Below are 21,112 nucleotides of genomic sequence, written 5' to 3' on the forward strand. Positions count from 1 at the left end.
TGACTGCCAATGAGAAAATGTCTTTCATGCAAAAAATTTACCTTTGGTAATTTGGTGTCTTCAGTAAGGAATCTGACAACTTCCTGAAAGTTCTCTGATGACATCAGTGATGATAGTAACATGATTTTCTTTTCTTTTCTTTTCTTTTTGGATGGGATTGGAGAGATGGTTAAATGGTTAACAGTATTTGCTGCTCTTGCAGAGGATTGAGGTTCAGTTCCCAGCACCCACATTTGGGTAGGTCTTCTGTAACTCTAGTTTCAGAGGATCTGATGACCTCTTCTGGCCTCTGTGGGCACTGCACACACAAACTGGCCCTATAACTCACTCAGCTTCGTATACAGACACATAAGGAAAAACAAGTCGGGCTGGAGAGATGGCTCAGAGGTTAAGAGCACTGGCTGCTCTTCCAGAGGTCCTGAGTTCAATTCCCAGGAACCACATGGTGGCTCACAACCATCTGTACTGAGATCTGGCGTGCGCGGGCATACATCGAGGCAGAATGTTGTATACATAATAAATAAATAAATCTTAAAAAAAAAAAAAGGAAAAACAAGTCTTTAAAAGGAAGCCACCACTTGTTAACTGGGCATGATAGGGGCACACCTGTAATCCCAGCACTTGGGTGACTGAGGCAGGGGGATTGTACATTTTGAATGTGAGGTAATCTTGGTCTACATAGTTAGTTCTAGGCTAGCCCAGGCTAGATAACAAGACTTTATCTTAAAATGAAAGGAGAGACAGATGGGAAGGGAGAGGGAGAGTACTCTTTGATGTTTTGTTTTAGCATAGGAGTATTTGTGATTGCTAGAGCGGGCGAAAAACACCTTTTTTTCCAGTGATATGTTTGTGCTGGGCTAGATTCTCTCATATACCAAAGCAATAGAGCATGAATGAGAACCGGGGGTGGCGGGGGAGGATTTGGGACTTGAGAATGACTCAGAGGTTAAGAGCACTTCTGCTCTTGCGTAGGACCAGATTCGGTTCCCAGATCTCCACAGTGTCTCCAACCATTTGTAACACCAGTGTCAGGAGAGCTGAGGCCCTCCTTTACTTCTGAGTACTTACGGGCAAAATACTCATACACAAAATAAAAACAAATAAACATTTACTTTTGAGGTGAGTATGTGTTATGGATTTGCAGCTGGACACAATATCACAGTATGTGTGCATTTGTGTATGCCCCAGATCCACTGGAGTTGGAGTTGCGGGAATTTGTGAGCTGCCTGATGTGGGTGTTGAACTCATCTTTTGGATGAGAAAAACAGTCTTAAGTTCTGATCCATATCTTCAGCCTCTGTTCAGTTGTTTTTGAGTCAGAGTCTTAGGTAGCCTGGGCTAGGCTGAAACTCCCTATATAGTTGGCAATGGCCTTCGGTTCCTGCCTCTACTTCCAAGTGCTGGGGTTACGGGTGTAAAATCATCTCTTTAACGGATCAAGAGGGTTTTTGATTGTTTTGAGATTGAGACTTACTCTGTAGCCTGGGTGGCCTGGAACTCACTATGTAGCTTTAATCTTCCAAGTGTTAGGATTCCAGGCAAGGGGCCCTTCCATTGCCTTAACAGGAATTTGCTTGTCACCAGAGTTAGCATTTTCATCAGCTCTTTTTTGCTTACTAACTGCGTACTCCTGCTTTGGGTTTGTCTCGAGGAGTCACTGTGAGTTGTCAGCCTTCTTGTCTTTTTTTTTTTTTTTTTTTTTTGCTGTGACTTTCCCAAAACTAACTCGAAGTGCCCTTGACGTTTCAGCTGGGGAACTGCAATCTCCGAGGTTCAAAGCGGGACCCTTTGGAGATCTTAGAAAGGCTCCAGGAATGTGGGGAACCTTCCCACACTACTGACAACCGTGTAAAACCCTTACAGACACCTCGGATCCCAAGCTGCTCTGGGGGGTGGGGGGGTGGGGGGAGTTTTAATGATGCTCCCTGAGCACTGATTGGCGCGCCTGTCAGCGGTGAGCGGGACGCGGACCTGAAGAGAACCCCGAGGGGTTTCAGTCCTCGCGCCCCACCTCCCGCACCCCTAGCGATTTCCGGAAAGATCCGGATTGTAGCTCATGTCTGGGCGGGGCGGAGAGCCGCCTCTGACCGGCGGTCGCCACTGAGAGCGCCGGCCTGCAGGGGTGGGGCGTCCTGGACACTCAGGATTGGTCCGTCGGGAGCCGCTTCCCGTCGTGCACCGGGGCGCCGGCGACTCACCCGGAAGGAGAAGCCGGGATTCGGGCTATATGGTGCGGTGCTGGTGGTGTCGTAGAGAGCGGCTGCTGCTCTCAGGTGAGGGGGCGTGGGCGGGGCCGCAGCTCGTAGGTGCTGCTGCGGGTGGGAATGGGACGCCGGCTGGAGGCGCAGTGGTGACATTTGAGTGATGGCCTCGCTTGACATGCTAGAGAAGGGGTTGTGAAAGTGAGGGCTTGCTGGGGATCCAACCAGAAAGGAAGCCTTGCTTTTTCAATTGACTTTGAGAACAGAAGGTATCTTTCGTCCCAAGTTTAACCGGGAAAGGAGAAGGAGCGTGTGGCTGTTTTCCATCTAGTTTGATGAGAATGGAAGGGAGTGGCCAGAGTCAGTGTTTGCGGGGGGATGTAGCTATCTATCCAAGTGTTCGGGAGTGGGAGAAAATGGCAGATCCTTTTCGCAGACACTGGAAATTATGATCGCCTTCGTTAGTATCAGGAGAAATGAGTGGGTTTATCGACTGAAGGTGGAACGGCTGCTTGATGGACAGGACAGAGCGTCAGGCGGGAGAGCTGTGGGTATTTAGGACGGCGAAGTTTTTGAATTGTTGTCAGTTGATACCAGAGGTTCGAGAATGAGTAAGAAAAGGGGGAGGCTCCTTGGCGCAATCTTTTTATAGTCTGATTTGCTTTCAACGTGTCGTTTGAAGTAGTTTTAAGTGGCAAAAAAATAAAAGACAAAATGAGGGAAGGCCTTGAATTGCTCCCCCGAATTAACAGTTCTGAGCTTTACAAAGCATCAGCTTTGTATACACCCAAAGATCTGGTTCTTCCCCAGGTTGTTGGCGCTGGTACTGCTGAGGGAAGCAAACAGCACTTCAGATATGACGGAAAAGTCCCAGGAGATGTAGTTAGCTTCCTAACCCTTAGAGGTTACTTTATACTTTCTTAGTCGATGCACAGATCCATCTCTAGATAGAGATGCATCTAGAGATGGATGTGTCTAACTAGTGGTAGAGCCGAAGTTAAGAACTTGCTGCTTCTCCAGGAAGGGACTGAGCTTGGTTTCCTTCCAAAGAGTGGTGTCTTTGGGAAGGAAATTGATGGAGAATCCTGGCTGTTAAAAATGGAGTCGAGGTCTTACCGGACTGTGGTGGCCCCCACAATGCCGGCACACTCCAGGAGGCCAAAGCAGATCTCTGTGAGTTAGGAGCCAGCTTGGTCTACCACAGAGTGAGTTCCAGAACAGCCAGGTAGCCAGTGTTGTTAAAACAGAGAAACCCTGTTTCGAAAAATAAACAAACAAACAAGCAAACAAACAAGCAAACAAAAAACAAAAAAAAAAGAAAAGAAAAAGAGAAAAGGAATGGAGTCTAGGTTTTTGCAGTTCCAGTGATTTAAGGAAATTTACAAGAACTTCCTCAGTGCTCTTTAAACCTTTAGACTTAGGTTTAAGCTTACAAGCATATGGAGTTCTAGGAGGCTTGGAATTTTTTTGTTTTTGTTTTTTTGTTTTTCGAGACAGGGTTTCTCTGTAGCTTTGGAGCCTGTCTTGGAATTTTTAAAAGCCAGTTTGTGGTTTTTTCTATGCTACATTAGCCTCACAATAAATACGGAGGAAAAACTTCCACATGGGGGTGCTGCGGGCCCCTTCCAAATCCTTCTTGAGACCAAAGGTATGATGACTATTTGGTTATTGAACTGGAGTCTTGCATTTCACAGACCTTTTGAGGTGGAGAGGTGTGACCTCCCTTCATTGTGGAGATGGCTCTTGTCATCTCTCCTATTACAATACAAAATACTACAAAAAGACACCTCAGAATATTTAGTTCTGTTTGTGGCAATTTAGCAAATGCCTAAAAAGAGAAAGGGGCGCAGAGCCCCAGGAGGTTAATTATTTACAGCAAGTATGTCTGCTGGGTTTTTTGTTTTGTTGGTCACAGACCTTTGTCTGGTTCCGTCTGGACTGTTAGGCTGGGTTATTGGGGAACTGGAATCTCCTGAATTTTATTCAGTTCAGTGTCTGTTGGAGAGGGTGACTGCAGCAATTGAAAAACCAGGTTGTCGGCAAGAGTGCTGTTTATTATGGTGTCGAAATCACAAAACCTTGGGTTTGCTCCACCATGTAGCTCAATTTTGTCATCTGCCAGGTAGCCTTGTCCCTGCGTGCAATGTCTGTCTGTAGAAGTGAGACCTTCTGGGATAGTGGAAAGAATTGCAAAAGCTGTTTGCTCTGCTAATTTCATGCTGTAAATGAGTTCCCCTTCTTTTGAAACATTAGCCCTGTGCTAGCAAAACATAAACTAGACGGAAGCTCATTACACACTCTTCTAATGGGAAGGCAGAACTAATAAGAGAATGTGTTTAAAATTAATTGTGGGACTGTAGAAAGGAGTGGGTGTGTGGATGGGCCTGGGAGGAGGGGAAGGGAAGCTTAGAGATAGTCTTGTTTTCCCAGGAGCCAGCCCGGATCATTTGTTGGCAGTACATATTGGCTGAAGTCAGTTTTCATTTCAAGGTAAATTGGAAAGGGAAATTAAACCTTATTGTTCTGCTCTTAAGAGAGAGGAAGGGGGTGGAGGCGGCAGCCAGGGTGGAGCTGCTGGAGTGGTTCTAGGAGTAACAAGATTAGTGCTGTATTTTAACAGAAGGTGACATCATGGGCCCCTTTGGAATCCAGCAACCCTGTGCTGCAGCCTTCATGGTCCCCTTGTTGGAGTGGGCGATGTCGCTGTACACGTAAACTGCCACACTGGGGGACATCAGTGGCTTAGGCTTTAATGAATCTTTACAAAGGAGCGGAATACATCCTGAGGTGACCTGCAAAGCTGCGGGGTGCTTGGGCAGAGGTACAAACCGGATGTCAGGATTGGAAATTACTACAATGGTTGGCTCCAGTTCTAGAGAGCTGATTAGGGAAGGTGGGGACTGTAACTGGACCATTCAGTTGGCTCCTCCCCCGAGCACTACAGTTCAAAGACTCACCTGCCTGGGGGTGACTGTGGTTAGCAAGATGGAGATTGCTGGAGCATTGATGTGTGTAGGGACTGGATTGTCTCTAAACAACCAGGAGAGGGCGCTGCTAGGCTCCTTTTCAAAGCTGTGCTCTGCAAGCCCACTAAGCCAGTCCTCAGACCAAAGTTTACAAGGGAACCCACCTGCCTTTCTGGCCACCCACACACTCTCCACAAACCCCAACAAGCTCTTGGAGTGACCTTGAGGAGGGTTCCAGGAGCAGTCTGAGAAGGAGGCAAAGTTCTCAGGGCTTTTAGCTTGCCACTAACTAATGTGGGTGTTTTTCCCTTCCTCTTTAAAGTTTTACACAGCATAACTGGGGAGTTGGAGTCACCCAGCTTTCCCCAAGGGATATCTATTAAAAACTTTTGGGGATTTGCCCTGGCAAAACCTGGTAAGGACACACTTGCTAACTGTGCTTCTTCCTGTGCCTTTTGCCCCCCTCAGATGTTCTCTTCCGATGGGCTTTTGGTGTAGGATGTTGGAGAACCAAGAGCTGGAGGTAAGCGTGGGCTCCAGGTGGGGCAGAGTTGGAGGGCCTCTTTTGGGGGAGGGGACACAAATGCAGAGTGTCTTCAGTGTGTTTTCCCCTGGTAATACCCTTGGTGTTTTGATGTGCTCAGAATAAAGCCAGGTGAAGGAAGTCAGAGCAAGTATACAGGCTGAGAAGTGAGCTTTCGTTTTGACTAACTTTCCATTGGTTGGAATGTACTAGAATATAAGTGTTTTTTTTTTAATATTTATTTATTTATTTATTTATTTATTTATTTATTTATTACGTATACAATATTCTGTCTGTGTGTATGTCTGCAGGCCAGAAAAGGGCACGAGACCTCATTATAGATGGTTGTGAGCCACCATGTGGTTGCCGGGAATTGAACTCAGGACCTTTGGAAGAGCAGGCAATGCTCATAACCTCTGAGCCATCTCTCCAGCCCCGTGTTTTTTTTTTTTTTTTTTTATAAATAAATATAGACTTTTATTATTACCTCTCAGCCAAGCCAATAAAATATCAGGGTGACAAGGGTCAGCCCCTCAGCAGGAGCTAAGCAGAATTATCTTTCTCCTTGAAGTGACTCACAGAAGGCAGAGACTTGGAAGACTCTCAGTGGGCAAAAGTTTTGGAGGTGCCTCCAGCCATCATTGTCACTGTGATTAAATGCATCATCAGTGGAAGTTAAATGAGCGCACAGAGGGTTGAATGTACCGTTAAGTCTGGTCAACTTAGAAGATAATTTAGCGAATGGACTTGCTGTATTGTCAGCAACAACTTATCCATATGCTGTTGGCTGAACAAAAAGTAACAAAGTTTACTAGTTGGTATAAGTGTTTTTTAAAGTGAAGTTTTTGGTTATCCTCCAAGAAATGGGCTCATCCGGACATTTTCATCCATATCGCTGTACTTTGTTCTTATTTGTCTAGTCTTTCCTTGTGCAGATGGAGCTCGGGCTTGGGAGGGCTCAGCTCTGCCAATGAGCCATCTATCCCTAACTTCCTTTTTCGCCTTACGTACTGAGGCTATGTGGACCTGACTGACCTTCAGCTTGATGGCAATCCTCCTGCCTCTTCCTGAGTGTTGGGTTTAAAGGTGGGACCATTGTCTGCAGCTCTCTCTATTTTTATTTGGAGTCTTACTAAGTTCCTCGGATGAGGCCTAGAACTTTGATTCTCCTGCCTCAGCCTCTCAAGTCATTAGGCTTACAGGCCTGCACTAGTTGGCATGGCCTGTGATCTCCTGGAGAACAGGGATTTTTGTTTCTTGTTTATGTTCTGTTTTTGTGCAGTGCCTGGCACGCACCAGAGCCAGGAAATACTTGTTGAATTAACTGGAGAAATGATTGGAAGTTGGGACTGAGTTAGGCTACTGTACTAGAAACTACTGTTTGGTCAGAGCTGCCTCGCCAGCTAGGCACAGTGCCCTATGATCTTAACACTAGGAGGCAGACGTGTGAAAAATGCCACAAGTTCAGATACGTCTAAATTCCAGGCCAGCCAGGCTCCAGTGCCGAAACCAAACCACTCTCTGTGTGTGAAAGGTGGAGCTGAGCTGAGGGGGCATTTTTTTTTTGAACACCTGCAGGAGGTGATCACGGTGCGTGTTCAGGACCCCCGGGTGCAGAATGAGGGCTCCTGGAATTCTTACGTGGACTATAAGATCTTCCTTCATGTGAGTCGAGCTTCTGGACTGGGGAACTGCAGGGCTGTGGGCTGTGCTGAAGTAAAGATGACTTGTGGGTGTCCCCAGCAGTCCGAGACAGGAGACATAGAAGACATGGGAGTGTGGAGAAGGAGCACAAGGTGTAATTGGGAATTGCTTTCAGGCTGTCCAGTGGCATCTTGGCCTGGGGACCAATGACCTCATAATCTGGCCCCTTAAAGAGAGGGGTGGTGATGAACTCATAGGAACTTTGTCTTTGCCTGTTTAATGCTTTTCACAAACTTCCTCTTGTAGACGAACAGCAAGGCCTTTACCGCCAAGACCTCCTGTGTGCGGCGCCGCTACCGTGAATTCGTGTGGCTGAGGAAGCAGCTACAGCGGAATGCGGGTTTGGTGTGAGTTTGCTCTTGCTGTCTTCTCAGGTCTGAAGAGACTCTTGGGTGATTATGTGGTAGCTAGAGTCTGCAGAGAAAAGCACTTAGGACATGCCAGGTACCGAAGAAATGCTTTAAACCACGTGTTTAAGTCAGTGAAGGCAAACCAGTATTCTTCTCTCCCGTTGTTTGACTTAGCAAAACTGTTTGAACAGGAAACGGTGTACAGATGCATTCGTGTGCCCACACATGTGTAGTCTGAACAGCAATGTATATATGCACTCGTGTGCCCACGCATGTGTAGTCTGAACAGCAATGTATATATGCACTCGTGTGCCCACGCATGTGTAGTCTGAACAGGAAACAGTGTATGCATGCACTCGTGTGCCCACACATGTGTAGTCTGAACAGGAAACAGTGTATGCATGCACTGTGTGCCCACACATGTGTAGTCTGAACAGGAAACAGTGTATGCATGCACTCGTGTGCCCACACATGTGTAGTCTGAACAGGAAGCAGTGTATGCATGCACTGTGTGCCCACACATGTGTAGTCTGAACAGGAAGCAGTGTATGCATGCACTGTGTGCCCACACATGTGTAGTCTGAACAGGAAACGGTGTACAGATGCACTCGTGTGCCCACACATGTGTAGTCTGAACAGGAAATGGTGTACAGATGCACTCATGTGCCCACACATCCATAGTTCACTGACTTAAACACATTTTAAAACATTTCCTAGATTCTTTAGGACCAGGCATGTTGTAAGTTGGCTTCTCTGTAAACGAGGTCTTCCTTTTTTCAGGCAGGCCTCACTATGTAGGTCAAGTTGGCCTTGAACTTGTCCTCTTGTGTGGCAGCATCTGGAGTGCTGGGATTGTAGGCATAGGTCATCTCACCTGTTTTTTTTTGAGATGTGGTCTGATGTAGCCCAGGTTGGCCGATTTCCCCTCCCTTTACTTCAGAGTGTTTGGGAATGCTCACGGGTGGCTGGCTGGTCTGCCCACTGCCATGTGGGCCTGCTGGGGCCACATGCCAGCCGGTTTCCTTACTTCCTCTCCTCTAGGCTGCTTTGGGTATCCATCTGCCTCTGTCTGTTACTCTCTCTGAGGGTGTCTGTGTCTCCCTCCCACCCCCGTCCCACTTTGTGTGTGTGCTGGGGACTGAATTCAGGGCTTTGTACATGTCTGGCAATTGCTCTATCACTGAGTTATGTCTTTAGCCCAGCTTCTTGTCTATATTTTCTAACGTGTTCCCTGTGCTTTATAACAGAAGCTAGGAAAGTTTAACAGTAATTTGCTATAACTCACCTCATTTTCAGCAAATTCTGGGGCTAGAGTAGTCTATTTTATCTATCTATCTATCTATCTATCTATCTATCTATCTATCTATCTATCTATCTATCTATCATCTATCTATTTATCTATCATCTATCTATCATCTATCTATCTATCTATCTATCTATCTATCTATCTATCTATCTATCTATCTATCTATCTATTCTGAGATAGAGCCTGTGTGTGTAGCTCTGGGCTGGCCTCAGATGCTCCATCTTCTTACTTTAGCTTGCCGAGTAGTTGCGGTTATAGACCCATGACTACATGTCTGACTTGGAGTAGATGGTTTTAATTTATATGAAAGGGCCCAGAGGTCCGTGCTTTAAGTTTCTTCCTCTTACCGTAACACTGGAGCGATGGCTGGGGTGATGGCTGTTGGTGCAGTGACTGTTGTGAGCACGAGGAGCCCAGTCGGGTCCTTAGTACCATGTGAATCCCAGTGCTGGGAGACGTGGGAACCCTAGGGGCTTGCCAGCAGCTAGTCCAGCCATATGGCTGAGCTCTGGTTCAACAAATGAAGTGGAGGGTGATTGAGGAAGATCTCCTTTATCAACTTGTCTGGCTTCCACATGTATGTGTGTGCCCATGCTCCCCACCCCAATGCAAAGCATCACACGTATGTGCGTGCACATGCTCCCCACCCCAATGCAGAGCATCCACGCTTATGTGTGTGTACATGTTCCTCACCCCAATGCAGAGCACAGAAGTGGTAGAGCTGGGTGTAGTGGAGCAGGCCTGTAGTCCTGCCACCTAGGAAGCAGAGGACCACTGCAAGCTCCAGGCCAGCCATGCCTATGTAGTATAGTGAAGCTGTGGGTCAGAAAGCCCCAAAGGGGCTAGAGAGATAGCTCTGTTTAAGAGCCCTTGTTGCTCTTGCAGAGGACCTGGGTTTGGCAGCCCATACCAGGTTGCCTACAACTGCCTGTAATTACAGTAATAGGGGTCTGAGTTCCTCTTCTGGCCTCTGTGGACACTGTGTACACACAGTGCACATATCATCAAGTAAGCACATACACATGAAGAAAAAGTGATGATGTTGGAAGTGGGTATACTAGATGGAACAGTATAGAAGCGTTATGTACACAGTGTTCTCCCCGGAGAGGACACCAGATCTCATTACAGATGGTTGTGAGCCACCATGTGGTTGCTGGGAATTGAACTCAGGACCTCTGGAAGAGCAGCCAGTGCTGTTAACCACTGAGCCATCTCTCCAGCCCAACAGTGGGATTTTTTGGTTTTTTTTTTGTTTTGAGACTGGGTTTCTCTACCTAGGCCTGGCTGTCCTGAAACTCATTCTGTAGACCAGGCTGGCTTCAAACTCAGAGATCAGCCTGCCTCTGCCTCCTGAGTGCTGGAATTAAAGGTGTGTGCCACCACACCTAACTGACAGTGGGAATTTTATGTCACCTCTCTGGTTTTCTAAAAGGAGGGGCTGGAGAGATGGCTCAGAGGTTAAGAGCAATGAGTGCTCTTCCAGAGGTCCTGAGTTCAATTCCCAGCAACCACATGGTGGTTCACAACCATCTGTAATGACATCTGGTGACTTCTTCTGGTCTGCAGCCATACATGGAGGCCAAATGTTGTATATAGAATAAATAAATCTAAAAGGAGGGCGCTAATATTTTCCTCCTGTGGTTTTTAGAAGGATTAAATACTGTGTTTGCGGATATGTCATGTAATGTGCCTGCCGTAGGGCACACTATCAACCAGTGTTAGCTCTGTCACATCCCTAATAAAAGCTAATTGCATTGATTGGGCCTCTTTTCAGGGGATATTTTGGGGCGGGGTTGGAGTGAGGCCTCACTTACCTTGCGTGTCACGCCATGCTCCCACAGGCCTGTACCTGAACTTCCTGGGAAGTCCACTTTCTTTGGCAACTCCGATGAGTTCATTGAGAAGCGGCGGCAAGGTCTACAGCATTTCCTTGAAAAGTGAGTGGACATGCTGGCTTGGCACTGGCCACCGTGTGGAGGCAGGGCTCAGGAAGGTGCCAGGCAGATGCAGACTGCCCTGCTCATGCAGCCATGTTTGTGACCTGCTTTCTTGTGCCCTTCCATCTCCAGTGCTGTCTGAAGCCAAAGCCTGACTGGGATGGGGATGGGGAAGTGACTTCATCATGTGTTCCGTGCTGTGCTCTCTCCTGCTCCAGGGTCCTGCAGAGCGTGGTCCTTCTGTCGGACAGTCAGTTGCACCTCTTCCTCCAAAGCCAGCTCTCAGTGCCTGAGATTGAAGCCTGTGTCCAGGGCCGAGGCCCCCTGACTGTGTCTGACGCCATTCTTTGTTATGCCATGTCAAACTGTGGCTGGGCCCAGGAGGAGAGGCAGAGCACCCCTCACTTGGCGAAAGGGGACCAGCTTAACAGGTGACTGTGGGGCCCGCTAAGGAGTCTGGGGCTGGGGTCACTGTGACCACTGACACACGGGGTGTGTCATGGACATCAGTAGCATGCCCATGTGTTAGGGAAAGGAATGTCACAGTGTTGGTAGCCTTGGAAAGGCCTAGTTCTCTATCTTGAATGGAAAACTAGAGGTCCCGCTGAAACTCAGGAGAAAGAAGGGGCAGCCTTCCTTGGCTGGCCTTTTTCTTTTGTTTAAGGCAGTCTCACTCTGGCCCATACTGGCCTGGAGCTCACTGTATCCCAGGCCAGTCTTCAACTTGTGGTCATGTTTCTGCTTCAGATGTTAGCACGGGGATTTGAGGTGTGTATACAGCACTCTGCCAGTTTTAGAATGCTTGTTTTCTCCTCCCTCCCTCCCTCCCTCCCTCCCTCCCTCCCTCCCTCCCTCCCTCCCTCCCTCCCTCCCTCCCTCCCTCCTTCCCTTCCTCACTCCTTTTTTATTGTGAGGCCCCAGCTGTGTTGACCTACTCATCATGTAAGCTACTCGCTCTGTAGTCCAAGCTGGTCTCTAACCCAACGGAGATCTGCCTGCCTCCTGAGTGCTGGGAGTAAAGGTGTTCACCGCCATGCCAGGCTCCTTTTAAAAATTGTTTAATTAGTAATTTTTGTGATTTTGGGTGGGAATGAAGTCCTGGACTTCACTTGTATATGGTATATGTTCTACCACCAAGCCACCTCCTCATGTTAACATGTCCCCGTTCTAAATGAAGAAACGCTACCCTGGTGAGCAGCGGCTGTCCATTCCCTAGTAACTGTAGTCTACTTTCTGTCTGGATCTGCCTGTTAAGGATGTTTCAAACACACAGCGTCACATGGCAGGTGGATTTGGCTTTTTCCATTTAGCATAATGCTTCAATTTTTTCACATCATATTTCATTTTGTTTGAGGGTGTACATATGTGCAGTCATGTCACGCATGTGGAGGTCAGAGGACAGCTTGCTGGGTGGTTCTCTCCTCTTGCCATGTGGGTCCTGGGATTGAAGTAGGTCATCATGCTTTCGGTGGGGCCTTTACCCACTAAGCCACTGTGCCGGCTCCATTGTTTTCAGCGCTTCGTTCCTTCATGTGGCTGAAAATTTCACTGAATGAAATACATATATATGCCTGTCTCTTCATTTTTATCCTCTACTCATGCCCATCTTTCCTTCTTTTTCCCTCCTAGTTGCTGTTTTCTTCCAAGATCAGGTAGGAGGAGCTCTCCTTCGCCACCTCCCAGTGAAGAAGAGAAGGACCACTTAGGAACTTGGGCTCCAGTGATTGACTCTGAGGGTCCGTCCTTGGAAAGTCCCATGCTGCCACCCAGCTCCTTACCGTCATGCTGTGATCTTACTGCAAGACACGATGAGGGACTCCGTGGGTCCCAGCCTGTGAGAAGGGCTGTGGAAGGGGACCGTGCTGTGCCTTTGGATCCTGGTCAGCCAGACACAGAGTGGGGAAAGTGAGCTGTGGCTGAGATCTAGGTTCTCTTGGGTGGTGGAGAAGATGCAGGCCACAGTCACATGCAGGTGGGATGGGGCCCCGGGCAGCTGCGAGGGAAGCTGGGCTGTTTAGCATCTCCCATCCACATCTTCTCAGGTTTGCTCTGCAGGGGCTGGTTGTGACTGCCTGCTCCATCTCCTCCACCGGAATGGGCACCATGCTGGTGTTTGTTAAGTTAAGCGCAGTGCCCAGAAGCTCTTGGTGTTAAATAGAACTATATCGACTTCCCCAGGAGCTAAGTTTCTTCAGGTGTTTGTTTAGAGCACAGCCATGGATGAATGGTTTAGGGAACCTCTTCATGTCAGGTTTTTAGCTGCCATATTGAATACTGTCCCAGCAGAATGCTCCTATTGTTGTATTCCCACCTTGGCGGGCTTCAGCTTTTGCTGCAGCCCCTGGAGCATTTTGGTTGTGGGAGGCTGGCCTCTTGCCTGCCTCCATGTGTGGACAGGGTGGTGAATAATTTATTTATTTACCACCTCCTTGCTTCTCAGTAAATGGCAGTGATGTGGCTCTTATTGCTGGGGTTTCCAGTATCTTCCAAGACCTTGGCAGGTTGGATGGAGCCTGAGAGCTGCAGGCAGGGAGTTCAAGCCCATTGAGGCGAAGTGTCTGGCTGCAGCCAGGGTGAGGGAACAGCGCAGACGTTTGTTTGGGCAGAGGTGACTCTGGGCTGCCCATCTTGTGCTTATAAAGCAGAGCTGATGTTTCTGCAGGGGTAAAGCGGGCTCCTTTCTTTTTTCTTTCCCAGTAGCGACTCCCAGGGCTTTAGCTGCCACAGTGCCCACTGTTGCATTGCAGGGACGAAGCCCGATGCTCAGTCCAGTGGGGGCACACAGGGTCCAGTGGGGGCACACAGGGTCCAGTGGGGGCTTTGTTTCTAGAAGCCTGGAGTGGGGGCTCTGGGGATGGAGATGAGGAACCACATGCTTTCCTTCAGACACTGAGGCTTCTGCCCTCCTGCTGCTGGAATCCTGTCTGCAGAGAGCAGGGCCGGTAGCCGGAGCTTTAGGGTGGGCTCTCTGCCGGGCTCACCTTGTTGTTGCTCTGCTCTGAGGGGTGTGTACGCGTCCTCTCTCTGGCCATCTGCCCCATCTGTGGGCTCTTTTACTACTGTACCGGCCTGTGTTGTGGGATTGTCATGACATTTAGTTCAGAGTTGAGGGGCATTGGCCTGAAATAAAATGCAAGTATTTAAGACTGGTGTTGCAATTTGTGTCTAACAAGCTGTAGCAGGGAAGGAGGGAATGAGAGCTGGCGGGAGCTACTTTCATAAATCATGAATTTATCAGCGTGGAAATAACACTCGCTATAGAACTGTGTGCTAGAGCTCTCCTGCATTGTGTGTGAGACTCAGGTTCCCCGCTGCAGGAGGGAGTGTTTTCCAAAGAGCCAGGATCCAGCTCTTCTTGCAGTTCTGGGCATGAACCTTGTTAGGTATAATTTACCTGATGCTGCTTCCATCTTCGAAGCCTGTCTGAGGTGCCAGGTGCTAAAAGAGAAATAAAGTTTGTCAACAGGCAATGCAAAGCCCTGGCTGGCGTTCATCCCTCCTTCCTGCCCGCCTCCCCTGGGTCTCTTCTTTATATGATGCATCAGAGCGAAGCGAGGATAGAAAACCTACAGAGGCAAATCCAAAATGTCAAAAGAAGTTCATTTAAAAGGGGGGAAAAACTCCATACACAACCCTCACAAAACCCGACAGATGCTAGGCTAATGGCATCCACTCTGCCGATTGGTGGGGATGGCTCATGAATATTAATGAGTCCAATGCTCCAAATGGTGCAGCTGTGAACCCAGCTGTGCCTGAAGCTCTCTGATCTCAAAACTTCCAGACAGGAGCCGGAGGTGGTCTGTGTCAATTCCCTACTCAGCCAAAAAGCAGCAAGCTGGATTGGCCTTCTTCTGTTCTCCCTCTCCTCCTGGAGCTGGTGCTAGGCAGCTAGCTCTGCCAGCAGGCTGGGCTGCTGGGACAGCAGGCGCTCTTCAGACATGCCTGTGATTTCTCAGACTCCCAGCTTTTTTTAATGATCCATTAGCAGCAGTGCATACAACAGCACCTCAGTTAATGCGAGGCCAGGCGCCGGCTCCTCAGCCTTGTGCTGAGTTGGGGATTGGCTACAGAAGATGTCCGGAGAAGGAGAGCTTTCCTAATAGCGTGGGCCCACGTACCAGAAAAACAGCAAACATCGATGAAAATGTCTTCTCATTCAGGCGATGCCTGAGGCCTCTCTTGCATTTTTCTTTGTCCAGTGTGTGTTGGAGTCTAGCCACCCCAACTGGATGGCTTTCGCCGTGAGAGATGAGTCACCGGCTGTGGGGAGCGGCCCGCTGTGTTGTGTCCTGGAATCAAAAGTGTTCTTTGTTTTGACCTGAGGTTTGAGGCTAGTTTGGCACCTGCTTTAGTCACAGCTACTTTTGTGACCCAAGTCCTGCCATCCCCTTCATCTGAGTGGCGGGAGGTCGGGGACCAGTGAGGGGTGATTGGAGGTTATTTGGTGGGAAGAGTGAAGGTGGGGGAATTCTGGGGCAAAAATAGTTTCCTGCGAGTTGTTTGGCTTGATGGGAGTCAGCAGGGTAGGAAGCCTCATACTCCATTTCTAGCTGAATGTGACTGCAGAAGGCAGCTTCAAGTGGCCAACCAGGACATGGGGGTAGTCTGTGTCATTTCTATACCCAGTGTGTCTGATCTTTAGAGGAGGTACTTCCCAAGCTCTGTGGTACCAGGTCACACATGCCTGTCATTCCAGCACTTGAGAGGCCAAGGCAAGAGGGATTGCTGTGAGTTTAAGGCTAGCCTGGGCTACAGAGGCTGTTCCAGACCATCCTGGGCTATAGTATGAAACTCTCAACAACGGCAAACAAACCTCACACAGTCTTTAGATTTCTGGCTGCTGGGGTTTAGGTCCCCCCCCCTCCAAATCCTAAATGACTCCTACCTTCTGGTAGCTTTGCTCAGAGAGCATCCAATTCCAGATTAGAGGTTAAATTAGTCCCATATTGGTGAGTTTGTATACCTCAACTCTTGCTTAGCATTCTTAAAAAATTGGTGTGGGGGTGGAGCTTCCAAGTGTAGAGATGGGATCGGAGATCAGAGCAGCCCCTGGCCTGACTCACTAAAGCTGCAGGGATGCTGGGTTGGGGTGCCTGGCCTTTGTGGATGCGAGAGCAGCACACTGCTAAGACTCTGGGAAGCCATGCAGATAGGCACTGTGGCTTGAGCACTTCCTAAGTGGGCAGTGGGCAGCAATCCTAAGCCTGAGGGCAGCCCTGCCAAAGGGAGTCACCTCTATAGACGCCACAGAGACTGGCTCATAGAACCCTTTGGTCTAGACAAGTGTCCTGCTTCCTAGTTTCTTTACTATACTTTCTTCTTGAAGGGTCTCTGCAGCCCACTTTGAAGGCCCCTCCCCCATCCTCTCCCACCCAGCTCCTCTCTGAGGCACTGTTGGAAATGGCTGTAAAGACCAGCTGTGCATTGCCCTTTCCAGTAGAGTTAGTCCTGACACTGTAAGAGAAATCATGTCTGGAGAGAGAAACAGTTCTGCCCTGGTCATAACTAGGTATGGAGAGGAGAGGCTGGCGACCTCAAATCTCCAGGTACCATCAACACAGACCACTTCTGCTTGAAAAGCTAGCAAGAGCTACACTCTTTAGGGGTCTAGCGCTCCTGACTCAGGGAGCGATAACTAATGTTGCTTGCTTCCGGTTCAGAGGGCAGATGGGTCTACTTCCTTAAGCACAGGGGAGAAAACCCAGGACTTCACAGAGACTAGTATGGAGACAGGAATGCCCAGTTAAGAGATTACTGGGAAGTTGGTAAGGGGTTTTCCTGAGAGCAGCTTGAATCATGGGAAACCACCAGCCACAAGGCTTTCCTGCACTTCAAGCTCTCTTCCCCATTCCATCAATCCAAAGGGGCCAGCTTGTCAGTTCCACCAATGTGGTAAGCTTGTGTCTCTTCCCTTAGTGGTCATGTTCGTTGGGGCTCCTGACCCACCAGCAGCCTGACCTGGGGCCCTCCTCGGGCAGAAGGCCTAGACTAGTGAGGGCCCCAGGCAGTCTGTTGGAGGCCCGTGCAAACCTGCCTGCTTAAGCTACAAGACTTAGATATATTCTGCCAATTAGGGCACATCTGTTCGAACCGCTGAAAGGCGGGCACTGTCTCTTTAAGAGCCATCCCACTCCTCTCCTTGAGTGATGAGGGCTGAGAGCACAGGGGAGTCGGATGCTGATTAAACAGTCCTACTGCCGAGCTCTGTTAGAAAATTACTGTAATTATGATCAAGTCCCAGCAGAGGGATGAGTTCCAATCCTGCTAATAACCCTTCCAGGTGCCTCAGCTTCAGTGCCCAGGGGAGGCAGCATCGACAGGGCTCTGGCTGGCATCGCGGCAGGCGCTGGCCCTCCTGTGTGGGCTGCGCAGGCGAACACAAAGGCACCAGAGCCCCATCCTGTCTCTGCACCTCCTGAGCAGAATCCTGGTGGATTTTGGTTGTCTTTTTTGTTTTTGTTTTTTTCTCTCTTTGTTTTGTGTTTTGGTTCCTGACAGGGCTCCTGGGAGCTATTTTGTACGAGAAAACTTTCCTCTAAGCTAACAGCGACGACCAGGAAAATCACAACCTCGAGACAACAGTCTGTCCTGACTCTCCTCCCTCTTCTGTCAAGGGGCTGCAGTCAGTACCCGCAAGTGCCGTGCTGAGTGCGGCGCCCTCACCCACTTCAGGGGGATTTGAAGGGATCCAGGTCTACGTGGTCTTTTGTGCCACATAAAAATGCTGTTGGGTTTCTGCTTCCTGCTCGGAAGAGGTATTGCCGTTCACACGGTCCCAGTCAAGTGTTCCTGTGCTACCCTTCCCAATTTCTGCCATGAGGAGGGAGCCGGGGAAGAAAGCGTCGAGGTCCGACAGGCAGGCCGGCAGCTCCGGATCCTCCCTCGAGGCTGGCCCTAGTCAGTCAGATCTGCCTCGGGGCAGGGCGGGTGGGTTTAACGGGAAGCTGGGGCTGCCTCCAGGGAGCTGCAGTCGTGCACCGGAGGGTTTGTGTGCAACGTCATCTTCCCAGCCCTGCCAGAAACCACTTCTGCGATCACTAGCTAGTGGCTACTGCACAAACTTAGAAGGCAGGGCCTGGCTCCGAGCATGCGCCAAATGCTCTGAGACTGTTCTCGAGAGGGTGTGGGGGTAGACTTTTGCCTCAGGAGACATTTGGCCACGTCTGGAAGCATTTTTGTTGTCTTAAGTGAGCGTGGTGGGGGAGGGGTCAGGGACGATGACAGTGAGATGATAGTGATGACCCGGATGCTGTTGAGTATCCTACGGAGTCCTCAACAAAATAGAATTTTATAACCTATGGCCAGACATGGTGCTCATGATCCCAACACTTAGGAGACTGAAGCAGGAGGATTGCTGTGTGTATGAGGCCATCGTGGGCTACACAGTGAATCCCAGAACAGTGTGGACTACAGACTGAAATCCCATTTCTATCAAAAACAAGGGGATGCGGCTTGGTTGGTACAGTGTTTGCCTAGCATGTAGGAAGCTCTGGGGGTTCAGTCCCCAGCTCTGCAGATATGCCTGGGAGGTAAGGCAAGGGTTAAAAAGTCAAGGGCATTGTCAGCAACATAGGGAGTTTGACATCAGCCTGGATTACATGAAACCAGGCTCAACAAAGCTAAATTCTCCGGCCCAACATGCTGAGGCTGAGAAACATCACTCTGCCACCGTAAACTTAGAGATGCTGAAGAAATGACATCAAGAGTCGAAATGCCAGATGCCTTCCTAGAGGGTGCCAGTCCTGGGAGCAATGGTGTGTGTGAACTACCTTGGAACTCAGTACAGTGAGGCCAAGAGGCCGGCGGGTGGAAGGGAAGTGCTCGCGGCCTGTTTTCCTGACCCAGGATGGCCAGCTGCTCAGCATCAGGTGGAGAGCATCTGCAGTGGCAGGCAGATGCCCTCTTGGAGGACCAGCACTAGAAACTTGGAACGAGCTCCGGTCACAGGAGGCAAAGGAAGTGTCCTACTGTTGCCCGCTGCCACAAAATGCTCTCTATCAGTGGCATGTGGCCAGGTGGATATGTGGAGGATCGTGACGGGACCCCAGGAGGGAACAGAACACACAGCTGCTGACTGCGGGCCAGCTTCACCACAGCTCCATGCCAGAGACACTAGGCTCTCTGGAAGCCTGGGCATTGGGGAAAGGAAGCCTAGCTGGCAGGTTTACTGAGAATCCAGGCCTGCAGGAGAAAGGACTTCATTAGAAGGGACATGGGCAGGACTCGTGCCAGGAGAGCTGGGTCATCTCTCTACTGCCTGGCTCCTCAGCTCATTTCCCTTGCTTTTAGTGTGCACATGCATCCCGGAAAACAACACCCTCCTTCACTTTCAAAAGCATCTTAGGGGCTGGAGAAATGGCTCAGAGGTTAAGAGCATTACCTGCTCTTCCAAAGGTCCTGAGTTCAATTCCCAGCAACCACATGGTGGCTCACAACCATCTGTAATGGGGTCTGGTGCCCTCTTCTGGCCTGCAGACATACACACAGACAGAATATTGTATATATAATAAATAAATATTTTTAAAAAAAGCGTCTTAGTCTGGGCCTGGGCATGGTGGTATACAAGTGTAACCCCAGCTGTTCTGGAAGCAGAGCCAGAAGGACCATAAGTTCAAGGCCAGCTTGGGCAACTTAGATGCTGTCTCAGAAAAGAGGGGTGAGGCAACGTGGGCCATGCTTGTAATTCCAGCACTTGGGAGGCAGAGGCAGGAGGATCTCAAGTTTGAGGTCAGCTGGGCCTCTCAGTGAGACCATCTCAAAACGCCAGAAAAGTGCTCAATTATGAAAATATAAGGCCACTCTATTGTACATGTTTCTCCTAACAATGTTTTTCCTCCATTATATTTATTAAAAAAAATTGTACCAAAGGGATCTACGGCTTACCACCCAGAGGCAGTGAGAGGGCCTAACTTGAAATAACTCTGCCTGTGCAGATGAGTGGGAGACTCGGGGGCCACACAGCAGAAAGAGCAGACAAACTCCAGTAAGGCATCCTCTGACCTCCACACATGCTCTGTGACCCCATGCCCTTTCCCCCCATAAGTACAGGTTTAAGATGAAAAAGAGTCATTGATGTAATCTCAAAGAATGGTTATCAATTCATAACAGCATGTTTCCAGACCTGTTTTCTGATAGGGAAGTGGGGCAAACAATTCAAATCCCTTGAAAAAAGAGAAATCTCTCTTTTTGTGTGTGTGTGTGTGCGTTTCAAACTCCCCCACCCAGTCTTTGCGGACTCCACTGGGAACCGCGATGGCTGGCTGGAGGAGCGAGGCGTGATCATCTGTACACTAGAAAATGAGTTTGAGTCACTGGGCTGTGCAGCGTGATGAGCTCCGCGTAGAGGCCGATTTTCCCGGAGTCAGCCCCCAGATTTAGCTGCTGTGCTGGGAGTTAGCAAATTCGTGCCACTCAAGATTCATCCTTCCAGAACACTCCTGGCAGCTGGGGGGCAGACGGAGCTTGAGTCAGGGGAGCAGCTTGGGCCAGGAGAGGACGACACACGACTGGGATGGGACCAGGTTCCTCTGTGTAGACCAGGCTGGCCTTGAACTCACAGCGATCCGCCTGCCTCTGCCTCCCGAGCGCTGGGATTAAAGACGACCTGGTTTATTTCTCTTAAGGAAAGACAACTCTTTCACTTCTGTTCCTCTTCTCTTTCACTCACCAGAACAACTGGTGCCATTAAGAAGTCATCCTAGGTGTAATGTCACCAATTCAGTGGGTCTAATGTCCCCATCATCCAGTTAGTGGCGGGTAGCGAGGTGGGGGTTGGTTAGTGCAAACCAAACACAAACAGGAATCTGATTGGGCAGCTGCCATCTGAGGGTGTCAGCTGAGACCTTGGCTGTTGACGGAGGAGTCCTCTGTCGTGTGAGGTTTAGTTTCCAACCAGCTGTAGGAACTTGGGTCTCCTGCTTATTCTTGAGAGTCTATCCCCGCTTTTCTTTAAGAGTTCTAAGTTTTCTCTGGGGAAAAAAATAAACCCATAGAAACAAAACAATGACAATACCCCCTCTCCCCCGCTGGATAACAAAACAAAACCCCAAAAGTAGAGTGGTCTCCTCTAGGACTCCCTCCCACCATGAAACCACGAATGCCCTTCAGCCCGCCTGTGGACAGTAT

The 21,112-nt window shown here is 49.3% G+C and overlaps 1 protein-coding gene across 2 annotated transcripts; it reads left to right on the forward strand.

Moving 5' to 3' along the window:
• The first annotated feature begins 2,187 nt into the window (after positions 1 to 2,187).
• Positions 2,188 to 14,131, forward strand: Snx11 (sorting nexin 11). 2 transcript variants are annotated; one of them, XM_038328492.2, is made up of 8 exons: positions 2,188 to 2,273; positions 4,632 to 4,691; positions 5,636 to 5,690; positions 7,269 to 7,355; positions 7,641 to 7,741; positions 10,892 to 10,987; positions 11,206 to 11,418; positions 12,617 to 14,131. In XM_038328492.2, the coding sequence occupies exons 3-8, from the start codon at positions 5,649 to 5,651 to the stop codon at positions 12,894 to 12,896; spliced, it is 819 nt and encodes a 272-aa protein (XP_038184420.1). In that variant the 5' UTR covers positions 2,188 to 2,273; positions 4,632 to 4,691; positions 5,636 to 5,648; the 3' UTR covers positions 12,897 to 14,131. The 2 variants fall into 2 exon arrangements, with proteins under 2 accessions (XP_038184420.1, XP_038184421.1); XM_038328493.2 differs by lacking the exon at positions 4,632 to 4,691 and having other exon boundaries at positions 2,205 to 2,273.
• Positions 14,132 to 21,112: the final 6,981 nt, after the last annotated feature.

This window comes from Arvicola amphibius, chromosome 4 (assembly GCF_903992535.2).
Source record: "Arvicola amphibius chromosome 4, mArvAmp1.2, whole genome shotgun sequence".
Taxonomy (NCBI): domain Eukaryota; kingdom Metazoa; phylum Chordata; class Mammalia; order Rodentia; family Cricetidae; genus Arvicola; species Arvicola amphibius.